The following is a 24821-nucleotide window of genomic DNA, read 5'->3' as shown; positions in this document are numbered from 1 at the left end:
TACAGAACAGTTAGGAGACCAAGAGACCGTGTCTCACTAAAGGGCATAGCACATAAAAACTCAATTTGTCCCTTTCTTATATTCCGGTGAAAAACTTGTACAAATGTTATTTCATAAGTACTGCAGAGGGTTCATTAGACCACAAAGGAAGGGACGCAGGTAGCACTGTGGGTTAAACCACAGAGCCTAGGACTTGCCGATCAGAAGGTTGGCGGTTCGAATCCTCGCAACGGGGTGAGCTCCCATTGATCGGTCCCTACTCCTGCCAACCTAGCAGTTCAAAAGCACGTCAAAGTGCAAGTAGATAAATAGGTACCACTCCGGCGGGAAGGTGAACGGCGTTTCCGCGCACTGCTCTGGTTTGCCAGAAGCGGCTTATTCATGCTGGCCACATGACCCGGAAGCTGTACACCGGCTCCCTTGGCAGTAAAGCGAGATGAGCGCTGCAACCCCAGAGTTGGTCACGACTGGACCTAATGGTCAAGGGTCCCTTTACCTTTACACAAAGGAAAAAACTGGGTTGATTTCATTCCACGTTATCCCAGTGTACAACTTGGAGAGTCAGGGATACCTGAAAGAGAGAGCAGGCTAACCTCTTCCTTTTCCTTCATTACTTTCTCCCATGTAAGTGTCATGGTGCTCTGTACTCTTATGGAAGGGGCTGGGGTGGGAACTGGCGATGAGACACTGCTGAGGCAGAGGCAAAAGCAGACCCCTGTGTTGGGTGAAGCGTTGGGTGGAGCAAGACGTTTGAGCGTATTACACCGATCCTTGTCCGAATGGAATGGCTACCAACTAGTTTCATGGCCCAATTCAAAGTGCCAGTCTTGACCTATAAAGCCTTAAACTACTTAGGACCACAATACCTCAATGACCGCCTCTTCCCATATGAACCTACCCAGACCCTGAAATCATCTTCTGAGGCCTTCTTTGTGTGCCTCCTCCTCGAGAGGTCCAGAGGGCAGCAACGTGAGAACAGGGCCTTCTCTGCAGTGGCTCCCCATCTGTGGAATGCTCTCCCCAGGGAAGTTCGCCTGGCGCCTTCATTATACACCTTTAGGAACCAGGCAAAAGCATCCCTTTTTAACCAGGCCTTTGGTTGATCTGATTGAAATCCTATAACCTTTTAAAATGTGGCTTTTGGGAGGGGGTGTTATTGGGTTGTTTTTATTTTGATTATATATATTGTGGTTTTTATGTTGATCTTTTCTGTGAACCGCTCTGAGACCTCCAGGTATAGGGTGATTAATTGCACACATCAAAACGATTCGATTTGTATCCCGCACCATTTATTATTGAATTCTGTTCTGTACCTTGCTCTGGAAAAAAACCCCACCTACATTCTTTTAAATAACCAGAAAGGTATTCCCAACTAATTCACTGAAGTGGATTTCCCCCCACAAGAAAACATAAAAATGCAACACATTTCTGTAAGTTTGTTATCCGTATCAATCACAAAAAAGGAGGAGAAAGTTAACTGCAGAATGCTGCAGCCCTGAAACAGTTAAAATTGCAATTTTTTTCAAGTGGAGGAATGTGGCCTCCATAAAGAAAAGTGAATTGCATTAATCCAGAGTGGCATGTACCTACAGCAAGGTTAAATTAAAAACAGTTGTGAGGTCACTAAATAAGGAAACATTCACTTCTTTGTATTGAGATACTCAGGTTTTTCCAATTGACGCTGGCCTTCCCTGTTGACTAAGGCATGGGGAGACATTTTATTTGGTGTCTCCAATTTTATTCCTTTTTTAAAAGGAAATTTGATGGAGTGTTATAAGGTCATGTAATTTGAAAACCACCAGCATGACTGCAGGACAGTAATAACGATGCTGTACTTTCAGATGGTAACCAATAGGTGCCAATGAATATAAAGGAGATTCCCCCCCCCCTTTTCCTTTTTTTTAAAAAAAATCTCTTGCAAAGAAATTTAAACTTCTTCTGTATCGAAACTTAAAATTTCTCTCATGCCCGTTTTGCACATCTGGAATTGAGAGATCAGGCATTTATCTCTTTCACAATTGTTTTTTAAAAGTCACATCGGTTAAATCACAAAAAACCCAACCTTCAACTAATTTCCAGCTCAGATTTCTTGCTAATATACAATGTGTCACTCTTTCTCATGCATTTATTTTAGCCTCTGGCTAACCATTTGATCATTTTTATCCTTTGTTGTTTGATTGACTCTTTTTGTTTCCTAAATGGCAGCACTACTCCTTTGAATACCATGCTCCAGAGAGAGACCCCATCGCCTGTGCTACATTCGGGAGCTTTTATACAAAAACTAAAATGAAATGAGCACCCTCTCTTCCCCTTATATGCTGTTCCTTTTCTTCCTCTAGGTCATAAGGAAAATGGACTCGAAGTTCAGTGAATCTATTTCTACCCTGAAGCTTCTGTAAGATAGAAATCTCTCTTTTGGCAGCTCATGAGAAAACAGTACAATTCAGACGTGTGCTTTATCCTGAGTTTAAAAGGTTAAGCTATGGGGTTGGTCCGTTTCCCCCCCCCCCCCCGCCGCCGCCAAATGCTGAACTCTGAAGAAGGCTTTCACATAAAAGCCACCACCAAATAATAGTAATAGCTGTTGGAAGAATAAAAAATCGGCCACTGTGCAGCCACTGAATTAAAGGGGAAGCACAAGGTCTGCATGTACTTGAATTGTTTATAGCACGGGTAGGCAAACTAGGGCCAGGGGGCCGGATCCGGCCCAATCGCCTTCTAAATCTGACCCGCGGACAGTCCAGGAAACAGTGTGTTTTTACATGAGTAGAATGTGTGTTTTTATTTAAAATGCATTTCTGGATTATTTGTGGGGCATAAGAATTCATTCAATATTTTTTTTCAAAATATAGTCCGGCCCCCCACAAGGTCCGAGGGACAGTGGACTGGCCCCCTGCTGAAAACATTTGCTGACCACTAGTTTACAGGCACAAATTGCGATGCGCACAGTTGCAGAGTTAGCTACAATGGCAGTGCTTAAAAAAGCAGCACATTACATCTATTGTTAGACCTGCATTACTAGTTGTCAGCTGAACTGTGGTCAGAGAACTTCCTTGTATGCCTTTCCACAGCCACATAACTCAATTATCAATGATGGAGTACTAACGGCAGAAATTAGCTCCTGCTTAGAGACGCTTAAAACTGATTTACAGCCCTTCCTTTCCGCATGGCTCTTAGACAGGAATTTTACACAAAAGATGCCAGCATCTGGGCATTGCTGGGGCATTTGGTTGCTGCTGGAGACAAGAGCGCTGGGCAGAGTAGCCTCATGGTCTGGTCTGCAGTCAGTTCTCGTGTATCAAACTGCCCTGCAGTTCCCTGACATTTCTTGGTGGATCTGCAAACAAAAAAGTGCCCCATATTTCCCTATCAGATGCCAGACTCATGTGACTACTCTCCCACGTTGCAGGGCTGTTAGGGGAATCAGTTTCTGGTCTGTATCCTTGTGGTGCAAGCTGGGAAAGCGAATTAATGCTTGCAAGAGGAACTTGGGAAATTTTAAGCAGCCTTCACATGCGGCATAAAGGTAAAGGTAAAGGGACCCCTGTCCATTAGGTCCAGTCGTGGCCGACTCTGGGGTTGCGGCGCTCATCTCGCTTTATTGGCCGAGGGAACCGGAGTACAGCTTTCGGGTCATGTGGCCAGCATGACTAAAGCTGCTTCTGGAGAACCAGAGCAGCGCACGGAAACGCTGTTTACCTTCCCGCTGGAGCGGTACCTATTTATCTACTTGCACTTTGACGTGCTTTCGAACTGTTAGGTTGGCAGGAGCAGGGACCGAGCAATAAGAGCTCACCCCATTGTGGGGATTCGAATTGCTGACCTTCTGATCGGCAAGTCCTAGGCTCTGTGGTATAACCCACAGTGCCACATGCGGCATACATACATCCAACAGCCCAGTCTTGGTGGAAGTAAAGGCCCTAAAGCCACAGCAAGCCCAACGCCCTGTTCCTTTCCTCCCTCCCAGAGTCTGCAATTGGTGCATTCAAATGCTAGGCCCGTTGCGCTTCACTCCTAGCAATTTTGAATAAATTCACCATTCCTGAAGTGGGCAGGAGTCAACCAATCACTATGCCCAACATGGTACCCTATAGACTTGTCTAACTTCTTGTTCCCCAATGTGGTTCAAGGCCAGAAGGCCTGCCTTCCCATTTGCTATTTAGAATACTAAATACTAAAACCAAATACTGAAATGTTTGCTGTTCATGGGGTTGGGCTTCCTGCGCAACTCCCATGAAATAACACACATTATCCCAGCGGAGATGCAGACAGTCCTCCGGTGACTCACTCATGTGGTGATCAGCTTATCATAGGCAAATTGTTTTTGCACTTTTGAAATTGGAGACACTTGACCGGAAGACAAAGCCACTAAGTGCAACCTTCACCCTCTCCAGTCTTTCCAAAGTGTTGCAGTTTTAGACGCTTTGTCCAAGTCCCAGAAGCACCGAGGCACTCTTTGGACCCATCAGTGCACTACTGCAACCACCCAGAAAGACTAACAGAGAAAGCTGCGGGTGCCCAATGGTCTCTTTCCACCCCACACTCTGTATTGCAGGTGGCCGGACCCTGCCATGTATGTGGAATCCTAGCTGAGACTGGGAGCAACCCGGAAAAATGATCACATGACATTGGCCAGAAAGGAGGAGGAAAGGTCTGTGAGGTTGTGCTACCGCAATAAGTAACCACACAAATGATATTCATTTGCCGTTACTGGAGAGGCTCTTAGTGGGAGCTAGTTCATGGGTCACATTGTTCAGCCACTGCCAGACTGTGTAGAAAGGCACTAAGCCAGGCATACGCAAACTCGGCCCTCCAGTTGGTTTGGGACTACAACTCTCATCATCCCTAGCTAACAGGACGAGTGGTCAGGGATGATGGGAGTTGTAGTCCCAAAACACCTGGAGAGCAGAGTTTGCTTATGCCTGCATTAAGCTATGGCTGCTTGCTACCTGCCGTAACAATGACAAATTAGAACTGAAATGGAAGAAACGCAACTGGAAATTTAAAAAAACTTTGGGCCGCATCCGCCTAACTCATTTTGTCAGCACAAGGATTCACATTTGCGCAACGGAATCTCCTCCTAATGCACGTACCCTGCACACTCCCCAAATATGCTCTGGAGGTGTGGGGAAAACCCCAGAACAGATTCAGGGTGCACGCAGAGTTCCATTGCACCAGCATGAATCCTTGCACTGACAGAATGAATTACTCTGGATAAAAGCCTGTTTCCTAGAAGGAATGACCACTGGGGGGCGCAGAGAAGAAATCTGCAGCACCACAACCCAACACCTTCATCTGCCCCATCTGCAACAAAACATGTCTCTTCTGTATCGGTCTCTAAGGCCACAGCAGGCGCTGCAACCTTCCACCCGTTTGACTTCACCCCCAAAGGTGTACTCTTCCATAGCCTCTTGAGACAGAAGATGCCAGCAACAACAAATTACCAAAAAGAGTGTTAAGGAGACCATGTGGCAGCTTCTTGCTGCTGTTGCTCTGCTAAACTGCAGGACAAATAAAAAGCGAATGAGTTTTTTTGTGGGGGTTTTTAAGTGTGAATGTGAAAAAGCATGTGCATCATAGGGAGTCAGAATTCCCCACAGTTCCCTGTTGAATGTATCCTTAGTCATAGAATCATAGAATCATAGAGTTGGAAGAGACCACAAGGGCCATCGAGTCCAACCCCCTGCCAAGCAGGAAACACCATCAGAGCACTCCTGACATATGGTTGTCAAGCCTCTGCTTAAAGACCTCCAAAGTAGGAGACTCCACCACACTCCCTGGCAGCAAATTCCACTGTCGAACAGCTCTTACTGTCAGGAAGTTCTTCCTAATGTTTAGGTGGAATCTTCTTTCTTGTAGTTTGGATCCATTGCTCCGTGTCCGCTTCTCTGGAGCAGCAGAAAACAACCTTTCTCCCTCCTCTATATGACATCCTTTTATATATTTGAACATGGCTATCATATCACCCCTTAACCTCCTCTTCTCCAGGCTAAACATGCCCAGCTCCCTTAGCCGTTCCTCATAAGGCATCGTTTCCAGGCCTTTGACCATTTTGGTTGCCCTCCTCTGGACACGTTCCAGTTTGTCAGTGTCCTTCTTGAACTGTGGTGCCCAGAACTGGACACAGTACTGCAGGTGAGGTCTGACCAGAGCAGAATACCAGTGACTGGATTGAATTTCAGTCCAAAACATGGATGGAGAAGGCTGCTTTAGTCAGTGTTTGCCCTGAGTAATGTATGAAACAGTCAGGATTTGCCCTGAGAGATATCTGTAACGATTCTAAAGGCATGTATCTGAAGAAGAAACGAAGAGCAGAGAAATTCAACTTGGACATCGCTTCCCAAACAAATCCCCAAATCATTAACAAGGATCTGCAAGAAATAAAGCACTAAAGAAAGATAGAAATATCTCCAAGTATCTCAGAAATCACAGAAAATGTGCCACTCCACACATACAAGGTGGGTTTTGTTTTTAAAGATTTGCAACCAGAGGCTCCAACTTTTCCTAACCACTCCGTCCACAGACCAGAGACCAGAGCCAAACCATTGGGTTGGTGACAAAAGGAGGATGTGTGTTTGTGAGCTTAGGGAGTTGTCAGAGAGTTCATGGGATCAGCCTTCCCTTGCTGAAGGGCTGGCAAGACACCCTTAGAAATATCCGGTGGTTGGAAAGAATGAACCTCATCCCCTCTGGCTAGATGTTCTTACCCAACCAGTTCAGTTCATGACACTGTTATTAAAAAGGACGCATGTCTTCCTTACGGGGCTTTATGGAACAGGCTAACAGAGCATTTTATAAAAATGGTGCATTTGGCGACTTCTGAAATCTATTTTCCCTACTGATCATCACTCACTCAGCATTTTTCATTTTCAAAGAGCCTTGCCCTCACTGTGGTTACCCTTATAACAAGTCTGTTATAACAATTCTTTTTGCAGATGGGGAAGCGAGGCTGATACTTGCTTGTCCTAGTTCACAAATCACACAGGCAGAGGCATCTACCAATCGTGTGATCCACTAGCCTGAAGTACAGGACAGGCAACTGAGGCTTGCTGGGCTCCTTCAGGAGGAACAGTGGGATATAAATTCCGTTAACAATAACAGCAGCTTTGCAATAATATTGCAACTTGGTGGATCCTTTGCAACAGCTCCTGGCCAGGTGCTGTGTTTAACATCCCGTCCCCACCAACCTCACAGGTGGGCCAAGCCTCTCTGGGAACTGTTGCAGATCCTGGGTCTGTTTGAAGTTTACCTGGCCTCAGATTGTGGGACAGGTGGTCACAGGAGCAAAGAAGCCTATGTAGATCTCACTGTGTATCTAGAGCAGGGGTCAGCGAACTTTTTCAGCAGGGGGCTGGTCCACCGTCCCTTAGACCTTGTGGGGGGCCAGACTATATTTTTTGGGGGAAATGAACGAATTCCTATGCCCCACAAATAACCCAGAGATGCATTTTAAATAAAAGGACACATTCTACTCATGTAAAAACACCAGGCAGGCGCCACAAATAACTCAGAGATGCATTTTAAATAAAAGGACACATTCTACTCATGTAAAAACACGCTGATTCCCGGACCGTCCACGGGCCGGATTTAGAAGGCGATTGGGCCGGATCCGGCCCCCGGGCCTTAGTTTGCCTACCCATGGTCTAGAGCTTTGGAGGCCTTTTGTAAGCCAGCACATTTGGGGGGGGGGCCCATTCATGCCATCAGCAGGTCAAAATGATTAGGCCACCTAGATGCCTTTTCGCTACCACTTTCATCCTTGGTAACTAATTACTTTAACGATTGCACCGAACAACTTAAAAAGTGGGGGACATACACCTATCTCAAGTGTCAAAAGCCAGGGTAAAAATGTGACTTCAGCATTTGCCCAAAGCTGTAAACTGAAGGTGCCAGGCACACTTCTCCAGGAACGAAGTTCCACATCTTAGCTTTATACAGTGGTACCTTGGTTCTCAAACACCTTGGTACTGAAACAACTTGGAACCCAAACACTGCAAACCCGGAAGTAAGTGTTCCGGTTTGTGAACTTTTTCCGGAAGCCAAACGCGCTCCGTTTTGAGTGTTACGCATCCGATTTGAGCACCACATTTCCATTTTAAGTGTTAAGTCTGTCTGTTTTTGCTATTTATTTTGCGTTTTTTGTTTTTGTAACTGCGTGGAACCCAGTTCAGCTACTGACTGACTGGTTGTGCAACTGCAGCACATTGTTTATTGCTTTCATTTTATGGATCAATGGTTGGATAGTAAAATTCATGTTAAATTGCTGTTTTAGGGGTTGTTTTTAAAAGTCTGGAACGGATTAATCCATGTTGCACTAATTTCTATGGGAAAGCGCGCCTTGGTTTTGGAATGCTTTGGTTTCGGAACAGACTTCCGGAACGGATTAAGTTTGAGAACCAAGGTACCGTTGCACCATCTTTACTGATTTATAAGGTGCCATCCTTAAACTGTAGATAAAGTTCTTTCTAAGTTCAGGTTCCATGGCATTTTTGGAAAGTATACTTCTTGCTGTTATTTTTTGCAGCCCAGTCTCCCCCAGCTCCGCAAACTTGTGAAACTGAACTAGTTGGAATTTGCTCAGACAGTTTCCAAAAGTGTAGAAAAAAAACCTCATAAAAGTATGGACAGTGCATATGGTTATGAAAAGCTGGAAATCTTACTGGGAACGATAGGGAAATTTAAGGGAGCCCAATACAAGGATACAGGTACTCTTGACATGGGCAAAAGAAGAGATGATTTGAACACCACAGGGCACCAATTTGCAGTGGGAAAACACTATGAATTAATTATAAAAGTGGCTGATCCAAGCCCAGTTAGATTATGAGCTCAGAAGTGCTGCTTTTTATTAAGCCCATTCCTTCCCGCATTATTTCCTCTATGCATTCCTGCTAGTCAATATATATGGATGGAATGACACAACCCGCAGGCACATTCATTGTTTCTCTTTTGGAAAGGCCTTCCTGTCCTTAATTTTTTTTCAAAATAAAAATCCTGGACTATTGCCTTAATTATAAAAATAAAACATAATTGACCTTAATGGGCCTGAATTGTTCAACTAGGACTGGAGATCGCAAGCCTGCCTTTAATTAAAGCGGAGCTGGAAATCGTCAATTTAAAACAATAAGGGTAATTAGCTTTCAGGCCAAACATAAGCTGCTGAAGGGGTGAGCACTCAAATTAGTCCAAATCCCTCTGTAAACAATCTACACTTGCAGCAAATACAGAAGTCACTTAAAAGATTAATTTAGGCAGATCTTTACCAAGAAATGGATGCCGCTTGGCAGGAAATTTGCTCCCACTTTAGGTGTCTGCTTATTCCAAACATGTTTGGAAAGTATGTACTGTGGTGAGAGAAGAAGCTATATATTTCTGGCTTCCTTCCCTGTATTTGCCTTTCTAATTCCTTGGATTAGCACTTTTTGAAGCACACTGCGCACACACGAACACAAAAATAAATCTTTTCTCCATGGCATCCAGGAGTCTGTGATCTGTGCAGGGATTGCCCCATGTCATCCTTTGCAGATAATCGAAGTTTATAAAGGTAAAAAAATCTTTTAGGTACACACAACATTTTTTGTGCCGTTCCCCCACTTGATCCTGTAGCAATCTTGCATAAAATTTGCTAATCTACTTGTCCTCAGATGGTAATTTGCATTACATTAATGGGAAGGGGACAGGCAGGAAGGAAATGTACCCAGTTTACAAAAGCTTCCCTACTTGCCATTATGGCAAATCTCACAACAGGCAACCTGGCAAGTGGTTATTCACAAATCTGTCCTACACTCCTTTTTACAAAAGAAAAGGAGGCGAGGGAGTATGCAATAGCACAGCTCCCTGCACACAATCAGAAATCTGACCTGGTTTAGTCAAAGACCTTTAAGGATCTGAGTGAAGGCGTCAAAAGGACTTGGCTCCTGTCCTCTCCATTGCCCTTTCAGGGCCAAATCTGACAGAAGTCCCCTATCTGTAGCAGGGAGGCTCCTTCCTTCCCATGCCACCGATCTGAGACACTTATGCAGGATAAAAGCTTGTTGAGGCAACGTTTACTCTGGAGTCATGTTGCTGCAAGATGCCAACTGTTCTACAAATCCTCCACAGCAGACTGACTGCTTCCAAGTCAATGTAACCTGGCCACTTTCCCCGAGACAGACCCATACACTAGGGCAGATGTTTCAGGAAGGGTGGGTAAAAAAAAATGAAATGGCAGAAACATGATTTTGAAGTAGATGCCAGCACAAATTTGCACAAGCTGTCCGGGTCCTTTCTAAACAGCTTTTTAAATACAGTCATACCTCGGGTTACAGCCGCTTCAGGTTGCATTTTTTCGGGTTGCAGACTGCCGAAACCCAGAAGTACCGGAACAGGTTACTTCCAGGTTTCGGCGGTCGCACATGCGCAGAAGCGCTAAATTGCACTTTGTGCATGCGCCGAAGCGCAACCCGTGCGTGCGCAAACGCGGGTTGCGAACGCTGCGGATTGCAAGTGTGCATGCCGCACAGACATATTCTCATTGGAGGTTTAGTTTTTGTTTTCATATATGCAATTGCTTTGGCTGTTTTTAGATACGTACCTGCTTTATATATGTTTTTATATCATAAACTGCTTCAGAATGCCCCATTGAAAGGGATTCAGAAGTGAAATAAAATGACTCCCCTTCACCAAACAGCTACGTAAACCCCGGCTGCCCAAAGAATTCAGAGTTAAAAGGCTAAAACCATAAAAAGAAAAGGTTCTGCAAAGCAGAAAAGCTGCTCTCTAGATTGCTGCAGAGGAAATACAGATTAGACTAATTACAGACTTGCAAATAAAATTAAGCGTGAACCTAGTACAATAGGTTTTGAGATAATCCCCTCTCCCCCAAGGTCAGGATTCACACTGCTCTCTAATTTTTGCTTGTTTGTTATTTTTTGTTGCCTTCCTCCGAGAGAGAAAATCACAAGAGCTTGGCTCCAGCTCTCTCCTGAGAAATGTTCCAGATGCAGCTCTACTTCAAATGACCACCAGATGGAGTGACAACAGCACCGAGGAAACGAAATGTTCTCAAGTGTACCTGGGACTTTTTCTTATCCTGCTCTCAGAGAAATAAACACATGCAGCTCCTAATCCAAGCCACCTTTGGTTTCTTCTGTAGCAGGAACCCCCCACCCCAATCATTCAGTTTGTACAAACTTCACACACTCACACTCACACACTACATATGCCACATTTCTGTTATAAATTCATAGAAAAATCAACCATACATCGGATTTGCACTGTTCCATTTTTATTTTACTCCATATGACAAGGACTATCAAAGGGGGGTGGCTTGGTTCTGGTCAGCCATAATCCCTTCACCATCCCAGCACATCCACAGGAGCCCTGCCCAGTTGCTATGCCAACCCTGATGGTCCTAGACAGAAGACCATCAAGATCACAAAGAACTTGCATATGGGAGTGGATTCAGCATGGACTGAAACAAAGGACAATGATCAGATCTTCCCTCTGGGGGCAGGAAACTGCCAACTCCCCTTTGTCTCCTGGAAGTGACTCATGGGCAGGGGGAAAGGAGGAACCAGCCAGGTGACAGGACACTCAGGTTACCACCACAACTCCTCCCTCAACCCCTCCTTTCTGTAATGTATGCATGATGTCAACCCCTCCTTTCTGTAATGTATGCATGATGTTTCTGGGGGTGGGCTTGACCTAAAGGATGGAAATTTCAAAAGTTTTTATAAGGTCTTGCACACCATCTTTCTGGGTCTTTTCCTCTCTCTTGCAAGTGAGGGGAACAACCTGTTGCAACAGTTCAATAAATGCCAAGCCTACAGGCTGCTGTTTTGCTCCAAGTTATCCTGGTTGGTGTCTTTGTTTTTGTCCAAGGGAGCCCTCGGATTTTTCCGGTAACACTTCCTACGTGGAAGGAATCTTGAAAAGCTGGACGGCAGATCCTTAATCTTGTCTAAGGCCTGGAGACCAAAGGTTCTACAGGTAACCTTGCACACTCATGCTTCCTTTTAAACGGCCTGGTAAATATGGAACAATATTAAGTGCTTGTTGTCCTCTGTTGTCTCCTTCTCCTTGTGCCCTCCATCTTTCCCAACATCAGGGTCTTTTCCAGGGAGTCTTCTCATGAGGTGGCCAAAGTATTGGAGCCTCAGCTTCAGGATCTGTCCTTCCAGTGAGCACTCAGGGCTGATTTCCTTCAGAATGGATGCGTTTGATTTTCTTGCAGTCCATGGGACTCTCAAGAGTCTCCTCCAGCACCATAATTCAAAAGCAACAATTCTTCGGTTATCAGCCTTCTTTATGGTCCAGCTTTCACTTCCATACATCACTACTGGGAAAAACCATAGCTTTAACTATACGGACCTTTGTTGGCAAGGTGATGTCTCTACTTTTTAAGATGCTGCCTAGGTTTGTCATTGCTTTTCTCCCAAGAAGCAGGCGTCTTTTAGTTTCGTGACTGCTGTCCCCATCTGCAGTGATCATGGAGCCCAAGAAAGTAAAATCTCTCACTGCCTCCATTTCTTCCCCTTCTGTTTGCCAGGAGGTGATGGGACCAGTGGCCGTGATCTTAGTTTTTTTGATGTTGCGTGCTCTAGTCCATGGGGTCTCAAAGAGTCAGACACGACTAAACGACTAAACAACAACAGTGACTCTGCTAAATTCCTTCTGTAGTGACTGCTGCAGTTGCTTCTGAGCAGAAGGTAAACTAGGATCCACTGGAACATTGCTGGGTGGTTTCTGCCTTCCAATTGTTTAACAACAGGAACAACCATTTCTCCACACCAGGATTTCAGAATCCCTGCTCTGTAGTAACTCAAATACAGATTTATATTTGTATATGCCGGACATTGCCGTGTACGGCTCAAGGGCTGCCGCAGGAAAGCAGCTCCCAACTTCTCAGCCCCCATTTTGGTTCTAGCTCTGTTTGCCATCTGCTTAGCTCTTCTCATCGTTCCATCTTTTAACAATCTCCAAACTTTTGACGAGGAAGCGGCAGTAAATAACCAGTAAGAGAAAACAAGAGGAAAGTGGGAAGGGACCCAGCACTTCTGCCTGCGGGATTTTTCCTGGCTTTGAAAAGATCGAGAGTGGTCTGGCAAGGGCTCTCGCGCAAGGCATTTCTAGTTTCTAGGGAACATACAGGTTCTGAGCCGGCTTCTGAAAGGTTGCCCTCACCAAAAAGGTTCACAGGTGTACCCATTACACTTCCTTCGTGCAAATGTCCAGTAGGAAATTATATCAAATCTGAAATTGCTCTTTTTCCTTCCAGCCTCTTTTTTTAAAAAAAAAATGCAGGTGTTTACAGTCAAAAGTGAAAGAAAAATGTAATACCAAGTTAACTGCTACACAAGACAAAATCTGGTGAGATGTTGCCGTTTCACTGAAGCGGCTTCCTTTTCTTCCCCGGACAGCCCCAAACACCCTCAAAATCTGCTTCAGAGGCCTGGGAGACCTTCCAGGGCAGATTTTGGGGGCAAGCAGCGGGAGGAGAAGAGGGGGAATATCCCATTCCACAAGTGAAACACCACATGCACAGCTGGATGCAAGTCAGGAAGCTCACCCAATTCAGCATCCTGCTTCTAACAACAGCCAGGCTGATGTCTCTAGGAACTCCCTTAAGCCAGCTACAAATGCAGCAACCCTCTCCCATTTTCTGCCCCCAGCTTGTTATTAAAAAGCCAATAACCATTGACAGATCGATGTTGTATGTTCTGTTTAATTCAGCCACCTTATCCAGAAGTCATCACCAGATCTTGCGGCAGTGAGTTCTACAAACTAGTTATGCATCATGTGAAATAGAACTTAATTGTTCTGAACCTGCTGCTGATAAGTGCTTTGGGGGGGTGTTTAAAAAAAAATAGGTGATGATACTCATATTTTGATATGACTGCCATGGGTACCAGCACAAATGGATGCACAAAAAAGGTACCAGTACTCTGTACTAGTGAATACAGTGGTACCTCGGGTTACATACGCTTCAGGTTACAGACTCCGCTCACCCAGAAATACTACCTGAGGTTAAGAACTTTGCTTCAGGATGAGAACAGAAATCGGGCTCCGGCGGCGCGGCGGCAGCAGGAGGCCCCATTAGCTAAAGTGGTGCTTCAGGTTAAGAACAGTTTCAGGTTAAGAACGGACCTCCAGAACGAATTAAGTACTTAACCCAAGGTACCACTGTACTGACACAAAATAGCCCTGCTTGCCAATCTATTTAATCACAGCATTGACAATTTTAGAAACCTGTAACACCACCACCACTGCTTAGCTCCTTATGCAGAATGATGGTTGACCGGCCCTTTTCACAGTCCGTAAGCCACCTCTCCACCTTGCTGTGCAGTGTTCTGATTGGTTGGCCTATTTAGCAAAAATGCAGTTATGTTGTACCTTACTGGCATGTTTGCACTGTCTACATATGTCATTAGCTACGTACAAAGGAAAGCAATACTGTCCATGTAACATGGGAACCATGCAAATATAGTTGTGGCAAGAGAATTATCCTTTTGCAGTGACTTTAGAACAGGTTAATTTTGCGGAGGTGGTGGGAGGTGCAATACCCACACTTTGCAAGAGAAATCTGTGTACTCCTATGGAAAGAAAGCGAACCAAAGCACCAAATGCTGAAGGAACATGGAAATTTCCATCTAGCGGTATTTAAAAGCTTGAAATAATATTTTCCAAGTGCAAATGCTGCTTCTTGAATTAATCAGAAATGGGAGTTCTTGGCAGATACGTCTTTGCTTTCTGACAGCCAGTGTTATTGTTGAGGACAGAATAAGTAGTTTGATAACACCCAGTGTGCAATAGCTCAGGCCTCTAGGGTTTCTCGGGGGACTTTTATTAAAAGTGACACACATACAAGGTTATGAACTGTTGGAAGGAGAAGAAAATAAGACTCAAATTTCCTTTGACCAGCACACTCTTATAACAGGTCCTGGGTCTGGCAGACCCTTCACTGCTTAGACCCAACTTGTTTAATGACATTTATTTAGAGGTGCAGTCAAATAGGAAAGGAAATTAAAAAATTTGTTTCTCACTACGTAAAGTCACTCCAAACCGGTATGAATAAATAATACTCGGTCATTGGGATTAGAGTGTTCATACTCCTGCCTGGAGTTAATAGCAAGAGTTTATTACACTTTAAAACATAGCTTGTTCTACAAAGGACACTAAATTGAATTATGAAAGCAAGCGACCTAGTTCTCAAGTATGTTTATAAAAAGAGCAGTCACTGGGCAGCGTGAGTCAAATTTATGCAGTCACAGTATAATTACGCCACTCAGCAACTCTCATATGTGGTGCTTGGTCCCAAAGCTACAGCAGCCTTTCCTAGGCAGGTAAATATATCTATAAATATATCTATGATCTCTAACAGAGGTGTCCACAAATTTCAGGACATAGGAACAATTTCAAGCCCAGTTTTCATATGTAGAATAACTAGACCATGACTGGAAGGATGGGACGATACAAGACATTCAAGGAGACAAAGCAGTTGACCATAACTAGATCAAATTACTATACAGTGGTACCTCAGGTTAAGTACTTAATTCGTTCCGGAGGTCTGTACTTAACCTGAAACTGCTCTTAACCTGAAGCACCACTTTAGCTAATGGGGCCTCCTGCTGCTGCCGCACCGCCGGAGCACAATTTCTGTTTTCAACCTGAAGCAAAGTTCTTAACCTGAAGCGTATGTAACCTGAAGCATATGTAACCCAAGGTACATTCTCAGGACAGCTCTGAAAGATCCTCAGTGTTAATAATTATTGTAACTTAACATTTCTTACCTCCGACATTCTGTATAACGATTGTGCTGGCCACAAGAACCTACGAAAACAGTAGATGATGTTAGGAAAAGCAGAAATGTAAGAACAATCTCATGTGATTCATGAAATATCATACAACAGTCCCCAAGCGGGTGGCTCTGTGGTCTAAACCACTGAGCCTCTTGGGCTTGCTGATCAGAAGGTCGGCAGTTCAAATCCCTGCGACGGGGTGAGCTCCCGTTGCTCTGTCTCAGCTCCTGCCAACCTAGCAGTTCAAAAGCATACCAGTGCAAGTAGATAAATAGGTACCGCTCCATCGGGAAGGTAAACGGTGTTTCCGTGTGTGCTGGTTTCCGTCACAGTGTTCTGCTGTGCCAGAAGCGGTTTAGTCATGCTGGCCACAAGACCCAGAAAGCTGCCTGTGGACAAATGCCAGCTCCCTCGGCCTGAAAGCAAGATGAGCGCAGCACCCCATAGTCACCTTTGAAAGGACTTAACTGTCCAGGGGTCTTTTACCTTTACCTTTTTACCTAAGCGAGCAACAGCCGTAGCTAGATATCCTACATGCTACATCCCTCCGAGTGATGGTGGACTTTTCTCTCTTAAAAATGAGCAATAACAAAACCAAAAGGAGATAAAGGAGTTTGGAAACTACCTTTCCAGGTGAGCCAAATGCGAAGAGACCGAGATCTTCATAAGAAGTAACAGCTGTTAGAAGAAAACAAATAATTCCACATTAATATTTACTGGAAAATTATATGCATGTTTTATGCATGCATATCAAGTACAAATCATATGGTTATAAATCTAATATATGTGATTCTTGCATCAAAAAAGCACAAGAACTTAGAAATGCAGGTGGGGAAAGTTTTGTGGGGTTAATTAAGGTAGTCATGGAGTGTGCCCGAAAATGCTAATTTTGTGGATGCTGTATTACTGGTGAAATTACAGTTAATTGTCAAATATTAAATCTAGCCAAAATTAAGCTATTTTAGGTCTCACTGATTTAACTATGAGCATAAAGCACATACCTATCTCTCTTAATGCTGAACTTTGTTGGAATTACTGAATTATGCCCTTTGTGTTTATAAAGAGAAATTAGAATTGCTGAATACAATCAATCAAAATACAGTGGAACCTCGGGTTGCGGACGTAATCCGTGATAGAGGCACGTCCACAACCCACACCGTTCGTAACCCGCAGCGCCGTGTCTGCGCATGCGCATGACACGATTTGGCGCTTCTGCGCATGCACGAGCGACGGAACCCAGAAATAACCCTTTCCAGTACTTCCGGGTTTCCCGCGGTCCACAACCTGAAGCATCTTTAACACGAGTTACCACTGTAACGATCTAGGTTTTTATTTCATTATTTTTCATCATCACAGAAACTAGCATATTACATATTTGGGAGCAGATTAATGGGAAAATGCAGTTGGCATGATACAGAAAATTGCTGCACAATGGAAACAAACATTCTCTTAAACAAGAGGGACATGCACAACCTGTTAGTGCAAAAGTGTGTGAGATTCTGCATTCCATAAAACTCTTTGGCACAATGAAGACTCCTGCATAGCTCAAAGGTTGGGTACTCCTGTACCAACGGAAGAGACTCAATGAAAGCTGCCATCTTATTTTACATCTCGATACTGCCCCCCCCCAAAAAAAATAATCACAGAGGGTGTAAAAAGGTGGAGATCAACTGCTGCTCAATGTCCTAGCTAATCCTTTTTGCCATGAGTTCCCGAAAAGATTTAGGCGCCAAAGAAGCTCACTTTCTGCTCAAGGGTCTTCCGCTACAGTATTCTCTGCTCATTTTTCCAGAATTTAATCAACCATCTTGCGTCTTCTCTCTCTTTTTTGGGTCCATCATATTCATTATTTTTTCCAGACAAGTCTGTGCTTGCTGTTCTTGTCATGATTTTAACATTTGCTTATTGCATTGTAACTGTTGACATTAAAAAAAAAAAGACTTGGCCAGTTTTATGGAATAATGGCCTTAAATAATAACCTTAAAATAATAAAAAAGTAACAATCGGACCCTACCTCTGTCCAACATTTAAGAGTGCAGGCCAAGAGGAAGTGGAAGACTAGGAGCAGCAGCCTCGGAGAAGAAGCAGAGAAGGCCAGAGATTGGCCAGAGACAGCTATGGCGAACAAAAGGAACAAGGAAAGAGAGAAGAAAGGTTTTCTCACAACATGAACCCCCCTCATCAGAAAAAGGCAGAGGGAAGAGTCAGGAAATAAACATGAAAGTGGCGTGACAGAGGAGACGGTGGCCCAAGTATAGAGTGGTACCTTTGTTCTCAAACGCCTTGGAACTCAAACAACTTGGAACCCAAATGCTACAAGCCCAGAAGTAAGTGTTCCAGTTTGCGAACTTTTTCCGGAAGCCGAATGTGCTCCGTTTTGAGTGTTACACTTTTGATTTGAGTGCCATGCTTCCATTAAGGTAAAGGTACCCCTGCCCGTACGGGCCAGTCGTGTCCGACTCTAGGGTTGTGTGCTCATCTCGCTCTAGAGGCCGTGAGTCGGCGCCATCCGAAGACACTTCCGGGTCACGTGGCAAGCGTGACGAAGCTGCAGCTGGCGAGCCAGCACCAGCGCAGTACACGGAAACGCCGTTTACCTTCCCGCTATAAAGCGGTCCCTATTTATCTACTTGCACTTAAGAGTGCTTTCGAACTGCTAGGTGGGCAGGAGCTGGGACAGAACGACAGGAGCTCACCCCGCCGCGGGGATTCGAACCGCCAACCATACGATCGGCAAGTCCTAGGCACTGAGGTTTTACCCACAGCGCCACCCGCCATGCTTCCATTGCCTCCCGCCAAAAGACAGAAGCTGGTTGATATTCTATGTCTTTTTAAATTTGTTTGTGGGAGAGGAGGTCATGGGTACACCCCCCCCTTTCCATTCTTGTTTTTATTATGTATTTTGTATTTTAATGCTGTGAACTGCACTGAGATCTTTGGGTCCCTAGCTGCTGTTGGACTACAACTCCCATCATCCCTGACCACTGTTCCTGCTAGTTAGGGGGTGATGGGAGTTGTAGTCCAACAACAGCTGGGGACCCAAATTCGAGAAACACTGATTTTTTTAAAGAGTACAGCATTACCTTTTAAAGAGACATTTTCAAACTGGAAAAACCTGGGTTTACAAAGGGGTTTCTAAATCTGACATTTAATAAGGGCAGGCAAGCTTAAAAGCAGCTTGCCCAGGACTACTGATCTTCCCCTTTCCAGAGCACCCTTATAGTTCATGGGGGGCAGGGGGAGAGCAGCAAAGAAGCCCAACAGACTTGGCTAGCGGTTTGCACAAATGGGCTATACATTAAAAAAAAAAAAATCCCCCAAAGCCTTTTGCAACACAATTGTATGATTTCACTATCAGGCAGGACAACGTGGAAAGGGCTCTATGTTGCAATAACAAGATAAATCACTGCAATCACAAGTCACAGGACTTCCCCTGACAAAACCTCGTGTGGTAGGTTAAGCTGAGAGATGGTGACTGATCTAAAAGTCTCCCAGTGAGCTTCATGACTGAGTAGGGGTTTGAATCCTGGTTCCCCAAGTTCTAGCCCAACACTTCAACCACTATGACACACTGGTTCTCATACGGCACCAGCCACAGCGATTGTTAGCCCCTGAAATGCACTCCGCAAATTCTGAATGTATTTCTAACTTGTCCATTCTAAAGGCTTTTGTGATTAAATCACTGCGTGCTGCCTTCACTTACCAGTATGAATGCACATAGTAAGCAGGAGAAATACAGAATAAGATGCAAGGATGGCAACAATCAGCAGCAACACACTAGGACAGAAGAAACAAATGATCAAGGCCACACTTAATATATATATATATTTAATACATTGTGTTTTCCCAGAAACAAGCAGAGGAAATCGTTCTTTCCTCATTTTATGGTTCACATCGGCAGAATCTAATTCACGCCACGGTTGGTTACTCAATATTTTCCATGTTCTGCTTTTCTTTTGAATTTACTGTGTCATTAAATTTGGACTTTTTTTTATATGGGGAAAAGGTCAATTGTTGAACCATTTCACCATCTCTATGCTTTAGAACGTTCTAAAGAATGTTTCGGGTCACCCATTTAATTTGGTTTTTGCCTGTTTGTTCATTGCAAATGATAACAGCAACTCTCCTAAGAGAATACAGCAATTGCACTCTGGCTGGATGATCCACCACTATTACAAGACGCAGCTATTTAAATGTGGCACTGGCAATTTCCTGGTTTGCACACAATGCTAAACCACACATTGCTGAAGATGCAACAAATCACAACTTGCCCCGCCAATCTTTGGCTAGTTTTCCAGCTGCCCTTTCCTCATGCCTTTGTAGCTTGGTAAGACGTGGGTGGCGCTGTAGGTTAAACCACAGAGCTTAGGACTTGCCGATCAGAAGGTCGGCGGTTCGAATCCCTGCAACGGGGTGAGCTCCAGTTGCTCGGTCCCTCCTCCTGCCAACCTAGCAGGTTGAAAGCACGTCAAAGTGCAAGTAGATAAACAGGTACCACTCTGGCGGGAAGGTAAACGGTGTTTCTGTGCGCTGCTCTGGTTCGCCAGAAGCGGCTTAGTCATGCTGGCCACATGACCCGGAAGCTGGACGCCGGCTCCCTTGGCCAATAAAGTGAGATGAGCGCCGCAACCCCAGAGTCAGTCACGACTGGACCTAATGGTCAGGGGTCCCTTTACCTTTACCTTAAGCACCCGGTGTGGGATGGCCAGCAGGTTTAAGGAAGGGTGCTGGGTTCACACACAATGCTGAGCTATCAACATCAAGCCATGGTTTGTAAGCTAAAAACAAACCATGGGTTCAGGCTGTGGTTTGTTGGCAGCAAGCAAACCATAATGAACTCACTGGGCAGCGTTCACACATGATGCCAAGCTACAGTTTGGCTGCCACACCATGTTATGTGTGGACCAGTTCAATGTGAATCACCCCAGTTCGGGTTTCCGAGCCAGAAATAGTGAGGTATGGCTTGCAAATTTATTAACACATCACAAAAGATAACTGCACAATTTGTCAAATGGTGGTGGTCTGCTCCTGGTGCCACCCTACCTGAGGCACCCCACCAAGCACTGCTGTCGCCCCAACCTGGCATTTGAAGTGGTACTGTCCAATCTACCACCCCAGGATTCTGCAACTTAAACTGCCGCATGTATAGAGCAAGCAGACAAGGGTGGCACACGGAGGAAAGTTGAGATTTTAGCACAATTGCATTCCCCTCCCCCATGTTATATGGTATTTTTGAAGCTTACTTTAACTTTTTTAGTATCACATAGTATATTTCTGACTATAAGGATTAATATACAGGATTTATATTAATTAATCTACAACTATAAGTGTTAATTTATAGCATTACAGGCAAACCTCAGATCCCGAACACCTCCGTTTTGGAACATTTCGGCTCCTGAACGTAGAAAACCCAGAAGTAAATGCTCCGGTTTTCTAACGTTTTTCGGAAGCCAAATGTCCAACGCGGCTTCCGCTTGACTGCAAGAAGCTCTTGCAGCCAATCGGAAGCTGTGCCTCGGTTGTTGAACATTTTGGAAGCCAAAAGGGCTTCCAGAACTGATTACGTTTGACAACTGAGGTTTAACTATATAAAACTCTTACACACTACTTGAAAATATAGTACAATATAATATGAAATATAATTGACACACACAAAACTTACCTAAATCCAAGGATTCCCGTCTTAGCCATGGCATATGCCAATCCGAGTATCCCACTGCCCATGATAGCATTCATTAAATTAAATACCGAGAAGCCAAAGGAAGCCCCAGACGATGTCTGGTTCAAAAATGTCTGTAAATGACAGAACCAGATTGTTAACACTGTGAATTCTTCATCTGGGCAAAAGCAATCACACAAGCCCAATGCAAATGGGAGTGGAAAAGTAATTTAATTCATAGACAAAGACTCTCGACTACCGCTGACAATCCACTCAGAAGTTTTATTAAAGTCAAGCAGTATATTTATTTATTTATTTAATATTTATTATATTTTTATTTTATAAATTTCATAAAATTTATGCACTGCTTGATGGGGGGGGGACCTCAAAGAAGTTTACAAAAAGGTAAAACAGTAAAATCAAGAAAAAAACTGCAACCACGCCTAAAATCATACGAATGTTAAAATACTGTATTAAAACAGATTTTAAAAATTACCTCAACTTTTAAAACACCTGGGTAGGCTGGTTTTAGCAGGTACCGAAGAGAGTATATGCAGTTAGTTAGTTAGTTAGTTAGTTTTTTAGTTAGTTAGTTAAAGGTCTGAGTTTGAACATACAAAAAATTATTTAAAACCTAAGTTACTAGAGATGACTCAGGGAAGACCAAATTCTAATAACTGTTCATCTAGCCAGTAAAAAGAAAAATGTCGTAATTTTTTTTTTTTTTAGATTTGACATGGCTATGAGGGTGGAAATCTCAGCCTCATTACGTTTTCTAACTCGATTTCTTTTTTAACCAAGTACCGGTATTGTAAGTTTAGGGACTTCTTAGAGCCATAACTTATGAAATATGTAAATGTGAGCTTTCCAACTTTATTTTTTTCCTTGGTCTCAAAAGTGGCAATAAAAACAGAAAACGAAGCCAGGTCATGCCTGCAAAAGACTGTACCAGAGCCAACACTGTTCCATCTACTAAAACTCAAACTTAATAGCATTACTGGTAGAGTTAGTGGATCTGTAGTCTAGTTGAATACTCTCACAGTCTATGGGGAGAGTCACTGATAGTTTTACAGTAGTGGCTTTTTGGGGAGGAATGCTACGGTGCTTAGAGGATGGCTGTTGTTGCTTTTAGTTCATTTACTACATTACGATTTTGTCTATTTAAAAGGCATCCAGAACCTGTGAGACATAAGAGGTATACATGATCTTCGGTTTGGGCTGCAATCCTAACCCCACTTACCTGAGAGTAAGCCCCACTGAATTCAATGAGACTTACTTTTGAGTAGAAACAGGGAGGGTAGCATTATTCTCTTTCCTCTCCCCAACACCAATGCAAGTATCTTTTCTATCCAACAGGGACCCTGTGGAATTAATACCCAGTCCATAGATTTCTAGGAATGGAAGAACCATCTTTGGTGGGTCCAGATGGATTCCCAGGACCACCACTACAGCTGTAGGAATAATGCTAAATTCTGGAACTATGAGATTGTGAGAAGTGGGATGGAACGAAACAAATGGGCAGAGAAAACTGTTCTACAACGCTTTTTCTAAAGAATGTGCTGGACAATCTCATTTATAAGAGGACTGTGGGCCATGACCTGTAAATAATTGGGGGGGGGCGGGGGGAAGAGACATTGTACTATGGGGCCTTCTGGGGACAGATGTGACTTCCAAAGGTTGCAAAAAACATGCCCTGTGCGATGATGTTGGTGCTGTGAGGCTCTATGGAGATGCAATTGTGTTACAAATAACACCGGCGGCTTGGAAACGTATGTGCGTCCATTCTGCAGGACTCTATGGGGCCGAGTCTTCAAACCCACGTGAGGAACTTGTGTGCCACCAAGCTGAATGACAGAGGGGTATGTGTCCATTCTGTGGCTTCTATGGGGATGTGAAGTTCTATGACAGGGCCCTATGATCTTTCAGGGGTGGCAGTGTATGCATTCAACAAGTCTTCCTAAGGTTGCAAAGTTTCATGGGTCTGTGCTGTGTGCTTCTACGGCACTAGGAAATGCCACTTTGCCCATGGAGCTGTGAGCAAGGTGTGCTGGGAAGCTCATGGAGATGTGGAAATGCAACACAGGCCTGGGAGCATCATCGGGGTAAATGATGTAGTCATACCTCAGGTTACAGATGCTTCAGATTCCATGTTTTCGGGTTGCACACCGCGCCAAACCCGGAAGTACCGGAACAGGTTGCTTCCATGTTTCGGTGCTCGCACATGCGCAGAAGCGCTAAATAGCGCTTTGTGCATGTGCAGAAATGCTAAATAGCACTTTGCGCATGTGCAAAAGCGCTGAATCGCAACTGTAATCTGTCCACTTCCTATAGGTTTCAAGAGCAGCCAGGCAACATGGGGAATATCTTTTGAGTACAGGGCTAAATGTCGTGGAATGAGGAGTACCATGAGTATATGTTATGGCGCGGTGCAAAGCGAGACGTAAGATGCTGAGCTGGGAAAATCTTTGTGCCCAATCTATGTGGCTTCTTATTTTGAAGACACAGAATGGGGTATCTTCAAAGAAGAAGTTTCAAATCCTTACTCAGCCATGATGCCCAACTCAGCAATTTGGAGGTCACCCTCCCTCTCTTAGCCTAACGTACTTCACAGGGTTGTTGCCAGCATGAAGATAAATTCAACAGCGTAAACAAGTTTTCATGGTTCTGATAATGGAATACTCAATGATTTCGTTTATATAAAATATGCAGGGGTTTGCGCTACGCAATATGAACCATGGAAAGAGAAGAAGGGAAGTCACGGATATCTTAAGGTTGTTTAAATGAGTATTCTAAATCGTAAAACAGAAAATTTAATAAAAATTATGGGGGGGGCGGGGGAAACCAATAATATGAATAGCACTGATTTAGAACTGCAAGGACTTGGCAGTCATTAATGATTCCTATGGCAATTTCATACACGTTTTACTTACCAAGCCAAACCAAACTGGGAAACCCAGCCAGATGGGCGGGGTATAAATAAAGTATTATTATTATTATTATTATTATTATTATTATTATTATTATTATTATTATTATCGAAATATCTTTTGAATCCCCAAGCCATGTTACAATTTCTTCTTCTTTTTAGCACCCCTCACTGTGAGGGGATTTGAAAGCGGGAAGCGCCAACCCGCCCTGCTCTGTGGGGCTGAGCGAGGAGCCGCCCTACAACCCGGGGGAGCCCGGCCCCACCGCCTCCCCTCTCGCCCCCCACCGCCCCAGCCCCACACACACCCTGCCCGGGGGCGGCGGCGGCAGGAGCGGCGCTCCGTCCTCCAGCTCCTGCGCCGACAAGTACCATCCCCGCGGCTCGCAGTTGACGCTGCCGTCGAGCCGCGGCTCCTCCATGGCGGCGAAGGGAGCGGAGAAGTCCCAAGAGCGGCGGG

At 44.4% G+C, this 24821-nt stretch overlaps 1 protein-coding gene across 2 annotated transcripts in view; it reads right to left on the bottom strand.

Annotated features, from left to right (window-relative positions):
• The window catches only part of SLC38A6 (solute carrier family 38 member 6), a 54343-nt gene extending 29540 nt beyond the window's left edge, over nt 1–24803 (bottom strand). The window contains exons 1-5 of one of the 2 annotated variants that reach the window (XM_083519248.1): nt 24670–24803; nt 21439–21569; nt 19480–19553; nt 16402–16454; nt 15768–15807 (exon numbers count right to left, since the gene is read on the bottom strand). In XM_083519248.1, coding sequence (XP_083375374.1) covers nt 15768–15807; nt 16402–16454; nt 19480–19553; nt 21439–21569; nt 24670–24783 — 412 coding nt within the window. In that variant the 5' untranslated portion in view covers nt 24784–24803. Of the gene's footprint in view, nt 1–15767; nt 15808–16401; nt 16455–19479; nt 19554–21438; nt 21570–24663 lie in introns of both variants that reach the window. The other variant, XM_083519247.1, reaches the window with a different exon arrangement.
• Between the last annotated feature and the right edge of the window lie 18 nt (nt 24804–24821).

This window comes from Podarcis liolepis (assembly GCF_965112155.1).
Source record: "Podarcis liolepis genome assembly, chromosome: 1".
In the NCBI taxonomy this organism is placed as follows: domain Eukaryota; kingdom Metazoa; phylum Chordata; class Lepidosauria; order Squamata; family Lacertidae; genus Podarcis; species Podarcis liolepis.
Note: the sequence above shows the minus strand (reverse complement) of the source record. Positions and strands in the feature narration are given on the sequence as shown.